The 13,784-nt window shown below is 39.8% G+C and overlaps 3 protein-coding genes across 6 annotated transcripts in view; 1 reads left to right on the top strand and 2 right to left on the bottom strand.

Moving 5' to 3' along the window:
* vps13b (vacuolar protein sorting 13 homolog B) overlaps positions 1–4,270 on the bottom strand; it is a 349,921-nt gene extending 345,651 nt beyond the window's left edge. For all 3 annotated transcript variants that reach the window (XM_085802924.1, XM_085802922.1, XM_085802923.1), the window contains exons 1-3: positions 4,122–4,270; positions 2,780–2,940; positions 314–457 (exon numbers count right to left, since the gene is read on the bottom strand). In XM_085802924.1, the coding sequence (XP_085659050.1) occupies positions 314–457; positions 2,780–2,926 (291 nt within the window). In that variant the 5' untranslated portion in view covers positions 2,927–2,940; positions 4,122–4,270. The remainder of the gene's footprint in view (positions 1–313; positions 458–2,779; positions 2,941–4,121) is intronic.
* The window catches only part of atp6v1c1a (ATPase H+ transporting V1 subunit C1a), a 423,473-nt gene that overhangs the window by 129,752 nt on the left and 279,937 nt on the right, over positions 1–13,784 (top strand). The window lies entirely within an intron of this gene.
* Positions 8,137–12,615, bottom strand: osr2 (odd-skipped related transciption factor 2). 2 transcript variants are annotated; one of them, XM_085802920.1, is made up of 4 exons: positions 12,317–12,615; positions 9,562–10,257; positions 9,065–9,164; positions 8,137–8,767 (listed from the first exon to the last, which is right to left on the bottom strand). In XM_085802920.1, the coding sequence occupies exons 2-4, from the start codon at positions 10,215–10,217 to the stop codon at positions 8,585–8,587; spliced, it is 939 nt and encodes a 312-aa protein (XP_085659046.1). In that variant the 5' UTR covers positions 10,218–10,257; positions 12,317–12,615; the 3' UTR covers positions 8,137–8,584. The 2 variants fall into 2 exon arrangements, with proteins under 2 accessions (XP_085659046.1, XP_085659047.1); XM_085802921.1 differs by having other exon boundaries at positions 8,137–8,685.

The raw sequence follows: 13,784 nt of genomic DNA, 5'->3' as shown, positions 1-13,784 counted from the left end.
TGATTTTCCACCTGGTCAGAGTTACAGTACACCTTTCTTTGCCACTCACTCTACTACTACAGAGTGAAACCTGCCAAGCTTAGCTAGAGCTAAAAGAAAAATCTTAACATGGTTTATTCCAAACAAAGGCTATTACAAAACTTCTTGGAAATACAGAAATAAAAAGGAATGAGAAAGCTCAACCTTGGCGTGAGGAGGAATTTCACATAAATAACTGGAAGATCTGGCCAGCCCTGTTTTTGGCCCTTTGGGGGAATCAAGGATATAATGGTTCTCATACCAGTGAAGAGGAAGAAGAGGAAGAAGAACTAACCTGAGCTCCATCTCTCAGTTTGAGAATGCACTCCATGGTGTTGATGGTGATGACGACAGGCTCTGATCCCAGCTTGGTCCAGGGCACATGGATGCGCAGTTCATGGATGTGACCGCTCATGAATGTAAAAGGCAACTTCAACTCCTATAAAATAAACACAAATACAAAAAAAAGATGAAAAGTTTTGCTGAGGACGTTGACGTTAAGACCTCGAGACGTATTCGAGCCTTTCATCCATCCGTTTTCTTAAACAGCATATTGTAACTTCAACAATAGCATGGAGATGAGAGGACAGTAAAAAAACAACAGCTACAGATTACATGTTGGTCACGCTTTTAACGAAAATCAGTCATATTTTCTCAGAGGCAGACAAATCACTGTTCTGCATCTTGAACTACTCTGTGTGAGAATGAGTCCCATGAAACCAGACTGCCTACACACAGGCTTAACGTGCCTCCTCTGTACGTCTGTGCCAAAAAAACTAATAACCAAACATATTTCTGAGGAAAAGCTGCAATGGATTTACAGTGTGTCAGTTCAATATCCTCCGAAATTTTTCTAAATTTAGTCTTTTATATTAAGAAAATGATCTCTAATTGCAGATTTTTTGAAAAAAAAATAGGCGCTGTCTAAATGAAATGCAATAAAACAAAGACAGGACATCTGCCAAGGTTTAGACATAGTGTTACACATCAAAATGCTAACACAATTCCCACTGTCTGTTGGCTTCAAGCTGCTTCCAATAAGGACTTTCATCACAATCTCTGTTGGGTTAGGTAGTGTTTTGGTCTGCTCTTCAGAAGCAGTCAGAATCCACTCAAGAGAAAATTCTTTTAACTCATGGTAGATTGATTTAATCCAGACATTACAAGTGTAGAGAAAGAACACTGTGTCAAAATAACACTGCAGAGCAAAAATATCTGAGTAAATCTCTCATAAAATGACTGTAAAGACACTGTGTTGCCTGACTGAACCGCATTGCCAGAGCTTTTTCTGATTCTAATAAAGGCATTAGACCCTAACTATACTACAGTGATCAGACACAACAGTAAGATCAGTAGCTGTTTGGTTTATATATAGATATATGTGCACACTGAACTGAAGAAAATAATCTAAATGCTTATCTTCCACCCAACAATTCGTGTCCAAACATTTTTACATTGTTTTATGTTGTCAGTGAAGCAACCTATAATCTGATTGTATTCTGAATGTCTCCATGTGCTACACTGCAATTCATAACAGAAAAAAAAAACTGTCTAAGACCTAATAAAGAGAGTCCACAATGTCACTAACTGTGTCCACGGCAACTTTATACTTGTGGTTTCTTGTTTGTTCACAACTTTTCATGTGACATTTTCAAAAATACTTACTTAATTTCACACATATTGATATTTATTCACTATATAAATAGTCCATATACAAAACACACAATTAAATCAGGAAGCACCATAACGCCTCTGTCTTCTAAAATAAACATATTAATCTTCATCTCACAACTTTGAGATCCAGATATCATCATTTTAAGATATAGACTATATGACTGCCTTGACATATATCATGCTGAATTGGGAAAATATATTGATTTTATTACAGGACCATGATATTTAAGAGTATGTTAGGAACAAGGTAGACCCCTCTGACCGGATTTTGCACTTTGATTTAGTCTTGGCGAAGTAGCCTTTTTACCCCTACCGTCTAAAACCAACACTTAAGCTTATTATTAATAGACAATTGAACATCGTGGCACTATGTATTGATATGTGTATTTGTGTAGATGGAGAGTCTGTGTGGTAAAAACCATTGAGATGTTTGTTCTTGCACAAGCTCCTGCAATATATACATTTATATCTATTGTTTTGTCTGTAGGGCTGCAACTAACGATTATTTTCATTATCGATTATTCTGCTGATTATCTAAACGATTAATTGATTAGTTGTTAGGTCAATAAAATGTAAAAAGAAATGTTGAAAAATGTCAATCAGTGTTTCCCAAACCACCAGACGATGTCCTCAAAAGTCTTGTTTTGTCCACAAACCAAAGAGATACTCAGTTTATTGTCATAAAGGAACAAAGAAACCAGAAATATTCACATTTAAGAAGCTGAAATCCGACAATTTGGACTTTTTTTCTTTAAAAATCTACTCATACCGATTATTCGATTATCAAAATAGTTGACGATTAATTTAATAATCGATTACTGTTCGATTAATCGATGAATTGTTGCAGCTCTATTTGTCTGTCTGTGTTGTGTTTGGGTTTGGTTATGTGGTACCTAATTACCTAGTACATAAAATGACTATATGACCAATTAAATGTGTATAGTAATTCATATTTTGCCCACTCCCCCACTTCAGCACAAATGCAGGGCCTGCCTCCTGCAAACAGAATAACCACAGTGCTTATTATGTTCTTCTTGTTAAGTTAACTGGTGCAAAGGTTACACGAGGAGTAAACAGTTTACAGTACCTGTTCCAGCACATCCAGCTTCAGGTCCAACTTGCTGAGCACCACATCTCCTCCCCAGAGAGACAGCTGCAGGTCAGATGGCTTCAGATTCTTAATATACTTGTTGACATAGCTCATGAGGAGCGGCGTGACGTACGACTCCAACATCTTGTCCCCTCGTCCTGAACACGCACATCAAACATTGAAATGAACATTGTGATGTAATTCTACACTGTGTTTATTTGTACACAACAGCAGATAGTTATACTGTCATTTTGCCATTATTACTCCACTGCTGCTATAAGGCTTCAGCCAGAGAGCATAAAGATGTTTGGAAGTGCAGAAAGAGAGCAGGTGTAAATAATTGCATTAATGACGGCTGCATTACAATCAGGTGTGTCAGCTCCAGGCTGCAGCAACAGCACAATGCACGCTGACATCTCACTGGCATAGTTTATAGGGGCACTTATATAAACTGGAGTAATTATTAGTTATTATCTACACCTGTGTTGTTTCTGTTATGACAAGTCAAAACATCTGGTTGAAAAAGCCCCAGCACTAAAACCTCATATTCCACTAAGGCGGATTTTTTGTTGCCTGAGCATACAGTATGTTTGTCTTACATGGTTGTTATGTCTCTATATTTGCATATTCTTATACTTTTTGTTACCTTGTATGTTACAAATGCGACTGTAACAACCAAATTTCCCATGTGTGGGATTAATAAACAGTCTTATGTCTATTGTAATGGCTCCAACCGTCACTAAGCACAAGAGATAATGCTCTTTAACTGCTGCACTGAAAACATACCATCTATATTCATACAAAAAAAAGACTGAGGGTATTGTTAATTATATCTATGGAAATTTAGGGGGCAATGACAGTTGGTAGGTATTTACATTTACCAGAGGCAATATGCGTGGGTTGCAGAACAAGTTTTAACAACATTTATTATTGTTATTTTTAATTTCAGTGTTTTTTCTCATGAGTATTTTTTGTTTTAAAAAGCTGGCTGCTGTTAATGTGACTTCACTTCACTTTATTTAGTGCTTAAGTGCGACTGAAGAGCCAGCTGCAGTAGTCAGTTAGCCAGGCAGCAGCTCAGCCACACTGTGTCCAAATCCGTAGCAAGTGTAACTTAATATAAGTTGGTGTTTTACATGAAGCCGTGCATTACGACGTAGTAAGATGTTTTTTACTTACTGCGAAGTAGTTAACGCCAGAGAGGCTTCTAGCTGTGTTTATACACCACAGCAGCAGCAAAGAAAGCTAAGCTAACTGAGAAGAAGTCGTGCTACTTCCGCTCGGTTACGATAAATAAAAACTGCGACCTGGAATAAAAAAAGGGAAAACATTTCCTTACTTGTCTCTCGGTTGTATCCCGTTGGAAAAATTCCTTGACTGTGATATTTAACACAACCAATTCATCTCGCCACCGTTAGCTACATCTCTCAACAGCTTCTGCACAAACGTCATGAGTAAACACCAACGCGGCTTCCGTATGCCTGGTGGTGCATTCGCAGACATGTAGGAAATTTGCGCTTCATAGGTTAATCAGCATAAAACAACCCACAATAAAGGCAAATGAGGCACTCTACAGCCTGATTGACGTTATGTTTAGAGGATAGATTTATTAGACGGCTAAAAATGAATCAATAAGAGCTCCAAGTAGGCTAAATACCTCTTTCGCATTACACAGTTACAGTTTCAATTCGGTTATTGCAGCCATAATCCAGTTAAATCAAATAAAAATGGTAGAAAATACGTTATATTATATTTATTTGTTATATTGTGTGTTTCTAATCAAACGACTTGCTTGTTTTGAGCCATAATACGAAATTTCCTGAGTGTAATGTAAAGATTTACGAGGTGTTCCCGAACGCATCATTCCACGTGATATTCCCGGTGTGTTTCGCATGCCCCTCGCCCTTATATGGCCGTGGGAGCTCACCTTTGCTGGCAGAGAAGTGAGTAAACTTCACACAGGGAAGAAAAAAGCACCTGAGCAGTGCTGGTGTGTGAGCTGCTTTTTTCTCTTCATTTCTTTTTTTTAATAATCCTGCAAAATGAAATGAAAATGCAATTGTCTTCTACAGAAATATATAGCCTACAATGAAAAAAAAAGTTTTTTTTCTTCCATGTATCCATTGTTTTAAGGTAACGGCTGACCTATGATTTATAAATCATACGGCTTATTGAATAAATATTGTATTTATGAATAACAGGGTCAAGCTTCATCTTTACCTCACAAACACTCCAGCGGCCTTATTTGCTACAACAAATCTTTCCCTCTTTGCTTTTTAGCTGCTGTAGTTGTAACGTTAACAGCCACCTGCCACTTTTAAATTTGTTGTCCAGTTTTGAAATTACTAAGCAAATAAAAAGTCATAATAGGACAAAAACAATAGGCTAGATAAACTCAAATAACTGAACAGCTTCGAAAATCTAGTCATGGATCTCTCTGATTTTATCAATGGAGCTGAGTTGAAAATGTGGTGGTCATCTGTTGCAGGCTGCGGAAGTTCAGGGTTGGCGTCACATCCAAGTGCTTGGGAGTAATAGATTCTGTGGCAAGTGGGAGTCTGTCTCGATATGTGTTGCCCCTAAACCTATAACCTTATCCCCCACCTTCTTTAATCACTCAGTCCTCTGGCCCTGGTCCTATAGGCTACTACCTACTCCAAACCGACCTTAACCAGTTATCTGTGCCTGTACTCCCGAGGTAAGGAATGTCATGTTTACCGTCCTTGCAGCAGCAGCAGAAACAGCAGCAGTTAGATAAAACTTCCTGATGACACAACCCTCGTAGGCCGCTGAAGTTCACCATGTGACTGTCCACTCCTTGCCCACTGTGCAGGCCTGAGTGGGTGCGTCAGTGCATGCGTGTAGCTATACAAACGCGCGCATTCACTATCTATTACTATGCTGAGAGTGATAGACAGGCCTCGTGTGCTCAAGTGCGAGATAACTGGCCTATTACATGACATCATGTTGTCACACTTTCTCCTCAGATTCACTCAATGCTATGTTCAATTCAGTTAATTGACCATTATTCACAATAATTAGACGATTTCTATAGACTTCTTATATATTATCGTTAGGCCCTATAGCTGCTGTACAAACTAATGCTCGACTCGAGCCAGTGTCTTGTCTGCTGATATGCATTCAAAATTACAGGGCGTAGTTTGTTCAGTTGTTGTCATATTTGTACAATGTGGTCTGCGTGAACGGATAAAATGTCTGTTTTTATTCCGGTATGGTCTGGACCACACTAACAGATACTACATGTCAGTAGAAAAATGGATTAACTGGCTGAACAAGGTTTTCGTCGGTCAAGGCCTCGACAAATTCAGACGAGCGAGCCCCCCCCCCCCCCCCAAGTCTCCTGCATGTCTGACAATTAATGTGCAGCCTCATTTTGTTTCCAATGACACCACTCAAAAACTGTTCATATAGGAAGAGTAATATATTTTTTATTATAAAGGTCTTTATTTTACATCATCACAGAGAGGCCACGAGTCGCCTTCAATACTATAGAGAGCTCAGAGGCTTCATAGTTGTTTCCTGTATTTAAGATTATTAGAATTAGTTTGCAATAATCGATTTTGTCAATCGTCAGATATAGATTTTAATATAAATTTTAGGAGCAAATTTACTAATAGAATTTAAAAATACAATATTTAGAAATACAATAATAATAGTATATAATACAATTGATTATTATTTGGCTATTATTGCTGCTGTTGTTGTTGTTGTGATTATTATGTACAATTGATTCTAATTGATGTTTTCATATTTCCATCGTTTGTCGGTTTTCATTTCATTGCTCTGGAGATTATGAGTGATGTTTATCTATTTACTTTTATTCTTTTGGAATTATTATTATTGTTATGTAGCTCGCTTGCGTGCTTTTTGTAAGTATGAGCTTTACTGTGGACTGATTTAGTTGCTTTTCCATTTAGTAAGTAATTAGGAAAGTACTATAGCCTGCAGTGCGTATAATAAACTGGGTCTTAGTTAATGGCCTTTCAGCAGCAACGAGCGCCTTGTTGTTATTGTAACCACTTTGTTCCAGACCCTATTTTCGAGCCCATTAAAGATAAATGCAAATTTTTTTTCTTTCTCTTTTCCAAGCAACTAATTGCACTGTCAGGTGAAAATCTGGCTTTTAAAGTGAGTCTTCAGTAGCAAAGTGATGGCTGGTGAACAGGCCTGAAGGCCACGCAGCCCTGAGAGGCAGCACGAGGGACTCAGAGGCAGAGAAAGAGCGAGCGAGGGAATGATAATAAATATAAAAAGATCATAGATCAGCTCATCCTGTCACAGGCCGCAGATCTGAGGGTTAATATTCAAGCGTATTCAATTTGCTCCGACCAAAGGTTAGATGGACGAAATCCAAACCCTGATGTGTATGTTTGTATTTACACGAATCCCTCTCTCTCTCTTTGACGTCCAAAGCGCCTATTAAGCTATATATTACATTAATACTTTAAACGTTTTTCAAACTGTGGCTCGGGTTTGTAGAGATTTTTTTTTGCAGAATCCAGTATATCTTCACAGTTGATATTATATCAATAAGGTCATATCACAATATTTATTTGCTGATGTGGATATAATAGAAAAAAATATACAAACATAACATCTGAATATTTTTTGTCTGTTTGATGAATTAATGAACCTTGACAATAATCTGTTGAGATGTGTGTCAGCCCGTCTCATCCCCGTTGGTTTGAGTTAAACAGCTTCAACCCCCTTTGAGCTGACGACTGCTGCTTCCGTCGCTTTGCAGGTCAATTATTATATCAGAGGTGGTGCAGATAAAGACATGTGATAGGGCTGCTAATGCGGCTAATGTCATACTAATCAGTCTCCGTAGGCTGCAGATATTGGAAATAATAATGGAGCCGAGACATCCTGATAGGTGGGTGGCAGACACATGTTGTGCAGGCCCAATGATTATTATAGGCTTATCTTTTTTATATACATATATATTTAAAATTCAGGCTTTATATATATAAATTCTGTAATTCTGAAATTTGATGATGACTCACTATGACACTTGTCTTTAATCAGTTTCGTGTCCGAAAGGCTTGAACAGTTAAAGACGTGTCCTCGTGCTCCTTGTCAACTGTTAACTACTTGCTCCACTATAATAAAAAAGAAAAGCCCATGCAACACTTCAGCCACATTATGAGCTCTCGCTGCCTCCTGGCTGTAAACATATAGACTATTAACTTAATGGGCATGTTAAAATGGCTTAATCTAAATATTGTTTCTTGGGGCTGTGGTGTCTCGTGTTTCCAGGCCAATAAAAGAAAAAAAAAAAAGAAAAAAAGAAGAAGCAGAAATAAATAAAAACAGAACAAACAGCAAAAATGTATCATGGAAATATTTATTTCTAAAATACAATTTAACATACTTTAAACTTATGACTGCTTTTTGACAACTTTTTTTGTTTTTTATAATTTTCAAGGTCAGAAAGGAAAATAAAAAACAACATTATGTACATTATGGTCTTGATATTTACAGGTGGTCTTGAAAGCTGGACATGGCCATGGCTCCGCTCCTGTCCTGCTGCTACTGCTGCTGTTGTTGTCCCACTTGAGGTGCAGCAACAACAACAACAACAACAACAGCAACAACAACGAAAAAAAAAAAAAAATCCACTCAACAACGTGCTGCAGTGTCCTGATTTGGAGATTGTCTTTGAGCAAGAAACAAAACAAAAAAAGCAGGAAGAGGAGGAGAAGGAGCAGTGGAAGGAGTCTCTGGCTTGTTGTCTTCCTTTTGCTTTTTGTCCATTGTTATTTTGTTAGTCTGTCCAGGCTAGTAGTCCTGATGTGGGCTGTGCGTCAAACTGTGCCGTCGCAAGTCACAGTTGCGCCGAAACACCTTTCCGCAGCGGCCACAGCTGTAGGGCTTGATGTCTGTATGGGTGAGAAGGTGAGTTTTCAGGTTACTTCTTTGATTAAAGGTTCTTCCGCATGTGGGGCATTTGTGGGGAGACTCCTGTTTAGATTTAAAGCAAGCAAAGAATTATTCAACTAATATAATTAAATCCACTGTTGTGTCAATTACAACTCACACTGATTTAAAACAATGATCTCATATATATTATTATAATTTTTTTTGGTTGAAATTTGGTTATTTGCTCAGTCAGGCGCAATGGTTTTGTGAGACTTCTTACTATCCCCATGCATGCAGTATATAAAAAAAAAAGACCGTGCAGAATATAGGTGATTCATGATCATAAAGTATGAAGGTGAGGATAACACATCATGGTGACTGTTAATATTTTCAGCTTACCTGCATATGTAAGGTTTTATGGACGGCTAGAGTTCGAGACTGACAGAATCCTTTCCCACATTCTTGACATTTGAAGGGTTTTTCCTTGGAGTGGATGTATCTGTAAAACAGAAGTCGCACTTAATCAAACGTCTGCTCATGCATGGATTTACTTGTAGCTTTTTTCTTCTTCTTCTTCTTTTTTTTTTTTTTTTTTACAAACCCCAGAGTCACAGGGCGAAAAAATCTCTACTGCATACACATAAAGTTGAGTGTGTCCAACTTTATGCATTAAAAAGTGCTTTAGCGCCCTCGTGGAGAAAACTCTGGGAACATGCCTGTTTCTATGTTTAAAATATGCAACATGTTTTGATTGCTATTAGAGAAAGAGTAGGCTAGAGCAATAAATATATCTGTATTGAAACACTGCTGGGGATTTCAGCCCCCCTTCCCTTCCCCTTCCCTTCCCTCCTTGACCCCAGTGTGTTATTAATAAATGTTCCGTAAACGCGTCTTACCTGTGGTCTCTGAGATGGTCTTGTCTTCGGAAGGCCTTGTGGCAAATATCACAGGTATACGGCCGCTCGTCTGTGTGGGTCCTCTCGTGGATGAGGAGGTTGTAGGACTTGGTGAAATGCCTGCCGCAGAACTTGCAAATAAATTCCTTTTTGGTTTTGGACGGGAGCCTGCCCCGGGTGGGTTTTCTTTCCGGGGACAGCTTGCTCAGCTCGGAGATGGTTCCCCCTAGTCCCGACGCCAGCTTCGCCAGATCCGCAGCCTTCGGCGGGTCCTCCTGAGTGGCAGCGAGGGCCAGGTTGGCGAAGTCAAACCTCGGCCTGTCCTTGTGCAGCGAGGGGACGCCGTGCGCAAGGCCGGCTTGTTTCGGGTGGAAGAGCTGCGCCGCCGCGGCCGTGAAGGGGATCGCCGGGAAGGGAAGCCGGGGGTCGACCAGCCCCTGGGCGGCTGCCATCTCCGTGATCGTCGACCTCAGTCCTTGAATGTGCGGGTAACCAAGAGTCCAGTGGTTCATGTGCATGGTCTGCACCGCGCTGAGGCCGTACAGTCCCTGCAGCTGGTCAGCCGGGAAAGTGTTGACGGCCTGCAGGAAGGAGTAGTTTGTGAGCTGGAGGGCCGGGTGCAGGGGGATCGGAGCGTGCAGGGCTTTGCTCCCCATCTCGACTCAGACCTCTGCAGAAGAGGACACGGTGAAAACCCTGGGGGAGGAAAAAAAGAAAAAAAAGATGAGTGTTGTGTGTAAATGCCTCATTAGAGCCAGTAATTATGTGGTTACAAAGGCAAAGGCAGAGTGTGACCCTCAGTCTGCGAACATGATACAGTAAAAACCACCTGTTTACCCTCCTATAATTATTTTATTAGCAGAGATTTATATGCAGGTCTTATATTGTAATCTAGCAGGACATGCAGCAGTGGTCATATTCCTCCAGTAAATAAAATATAACTAGATTAGGGCGAATAATTAGTTACTTTAATTTTAAAAACCTGCACTAAGCATGAAACTAATTACATCAACTAAACAAGCTGCAGAGCTGCAACAGTATTATCCTTTACTGACAATTATGTGTTTTTAAAAAAAGCTTCAGTCTGAGGCAAAATCACTGACATCATATAAACACGTATTTCACGCATTATAGGAAAAAATGCTGTTGTCTCTAAACACAGCAGCCACCGAAACTGAAGTCAAATAGAAAAAATAGAAAAATAAAAACACACTGCAAATGACACGTTTTGGTTCTCACTAAAATTAAACATTAAATCTCATCCAGAGCTCATTAGAGGAGACACGTTGTGTTTTAAGCTCGTAGTTGATGTTTCACGATGCAAAACAAGCGCCTCCGTGTAGATTTGTAGGAGTTTTTGAAAAGTTGCCAGCACAGATCAAATATGTTATTAAGCGCACGAACATGAGTCAGAGCAAAAACGCACAAATGGAGCCGATTAACCACAAGAAGGTTTCTTGAATGTTTCTTTTTCTGGAAATGCATGTGCTTTTTATTTTTATGACTGCGAGTATGAGTAGCCAGCAAATTTTTATAGGCACTAATATTTTGCTTTTTTTTTTTTTTTTTTTTAAGGTCTGGTTTATTTCACGCTGCATGTTTTTGGAGCAAATAACCTGCGGGTATTTTTTTTTTTTTACTCTACTTTCACTACTTTCAGAGCGCAATGATTTTTTGCCTTACAATAAAAATAAAAAAGCAGAAGCTGTCAATCTGCACAGCAATGTGAGGACGTAGCCTGTAATAAGGTGAGCAGGTGACAGTAAACGGGACAGGCTCCATGTTTGTGGGGATGGCAAAGTTATGTTTTCCCACACAGAAGAAGGAGAAGGAGAGAAAAAAATCCACCGTGTAAAAGTTCAAGACTCCGGATGGTGGACGCGGGACTGGCAGAGAGCCAGCGGTGCAGCAGCGAGCTGACCTTTACATTTGGAAAAGGAAAAAAAAAAATCTATGTTTTTTTTAAATGTTCAGGAGGTGATGATATAATGAGATTAGAGTCATTTCTGACTGATCACATTTTAACATAATGTTTGACAAAGCCTAACCCAGTGTAGATGAAAGCAGTGTATTGACTCTGCTGCAGTGAAAGTCCTGCTGTAGTTACAGACATGCAACAGGCTGGAGGAACTGGTGGCTTGTTTCAGTCAGGTCGCTCCATTTGTTTCTCTGACAGCTTCTTATCTCTCTCCCTCTCTCTCTGCATTAGGCTACTTTCGCTTTGGTACTGGATACATATGGGGAAGTATTAAATAAAAGAAAAAAGAAGTCACCATGCAGGCACTTGTTCTTACAACTTGAGTTCAACCTGTTCTCCCCTCAGACACTTCATTTAGACTTTGACAGCAGCCTCGGTGGCTCGTCTTGTTTCTGTAAATCCCTTCTCTGGGCTAAATCCCTTCTCTATTTTTTCTTTTTTTACATTTCTATAAGTCATGACAAGTCCTATAGCTGTAACGCCGAGGCCACAGTGTTGGTAGGACACAGACCAGTGATGTCAAAACGTGCGGGCTGAACTATGACCTCGAGCTCGGTGACTATCACGGAGCAATACGCACCCTCAGAAACAACTTTTGATTTGGTTTCTGGTCCCGTGAACAGTTTGACACTTTTACAGACAAGTTCAGATCATTTGGGTTTTTAACAGCTCAGAGCTTTTGCCCCCTCAAACAGAAAGTTTACAACAAGTGATTTGCGCGAGGCTGGTTCCCTTCTTGCAAAAGACTGACATATAACCTGCCAAACACAATCTTACCCCCAATAAATAGCTGCCAAAGGTCCTGCGGTATGTCAGTAATCCACAGTAACTATAGAGGCGACGAGCTCCAATAAAGCGCCGCTAAAAAGTTTTCCAAGTTCCAAGTCCATGAAACTTTCATGTAGCCATGCAGCCAACTGTGATGTCTCGGAGCTTTGCACAGATGTGACAAGTTGTGGAAAGAGACGAAGAAGTTTTTTGGAGGAGAGGCAGCGTCAGCGGCGGCGGCAGCAGCAGTAACAGCAGCAGCAGCAGCAGCGTGGGAGTCTCCTCCGGAGCTCGGGCTTGAAGTGTGCGTAATGCGCTCCAGCCGTTCACTTTTCAGGGCTCGGGGCTCAGTAGTGTTCAGCCCGCCCCCCGACACGCCTCCACCCCCCGTCCTCTATCATTAACTCCAATGTTCCTCCTCTGTTTATTTGTGTTTGGATAGCAACTAGGGTTCCAGACCATAGTAGAGAACCGTGTACGCGGCTCAACCTGCCTCTATACTGACACCTCATGCCATATAGCCAATAAGTCAGCGATAGGCCTTCCTACCTTCCTGCCTTCCTTCCTTCCTTCTTTCTTTCTTCCCTTCCTTTGGAGACACGACTGGAAGCGCACGAGGAAACCCTCATCATTTTTTCCCTCCAACTAAACTCCACGCTTTTCAAAACGTGCTTTTGGATACTCGAGCTGCTTACAAGATTTTTTTTTCTCATTCTACCCCTTTTTTTTTTTTTTGCTAGAATGGAGGGCACATGCAAGAGCCAGCACCACATTTAATCGTTGCATTTCACTGTGGTAAGAGTAAAAAAAAAAAAATCTGAGGTTTGTGATGACAGAGATGAAAACATCCTGAATATGAAGCAAACACAGAAAACTCTACTGCTGCTGCTGCTGCTGCTTTTCTCCTTCTGCACAGTTTGATATTTACTCTTTAAATTGTCTGAATAAAACTGACTCATCCCATCATGATGAAAACATCGCACTAGTTATCAGGACATGTTTTAACCGTGTTAATAAGCTGGATATACTGGATATATTACCAATACATTAACACGCATCATGCAATAGATTCTCCAAAAATGAGATGACAATTGATTAATTGTGTGCAACAAAAATGTAAAAAAAACAACAAAAAAAACAACAAAACAAAACAAAACAAAAAAACCTTAGTCTATGAATTCAGAAAACTAATTTATATCTAAAGCAAATTAAGAAAAAAAAAAAAAGAAATCTTCAGTGTTCCTAAAAAAATCATCAATCATTTGATGAGTAGTGACAGAGGTAATGGAATTAATTAGACTGCTCTGTAATTAGATTGTGGCTGGTTTCTGGCCGCAGACTGAAGGTGTAAAGTAATTAACTTTTGACAGCCAGAGTCAAAAGTTACAGCCTCTTTGTGCTAGTACGTGTGTCTTCACACATGCACACACACACACGTAGCAGACTGAGGCCACTTCAGCAGGTTGTCAATAATCGA

Source organism: Trachurus japonicus, chromosome 16 (genome assembly GCF_045865225.1).
Source record: "Trachurus japonicus isolate A0001 chromosome 16, Traja_1.0".
Lineage (NCBI taxonomy): Eukaryota > Metazoa > Chordata > Actinopteri > Carangiformes > Carangidae > Trachurus > Trachurus japonicus.
This window is presented reverse-complemented; position numbering and strand designations above follow the sequence as displayed.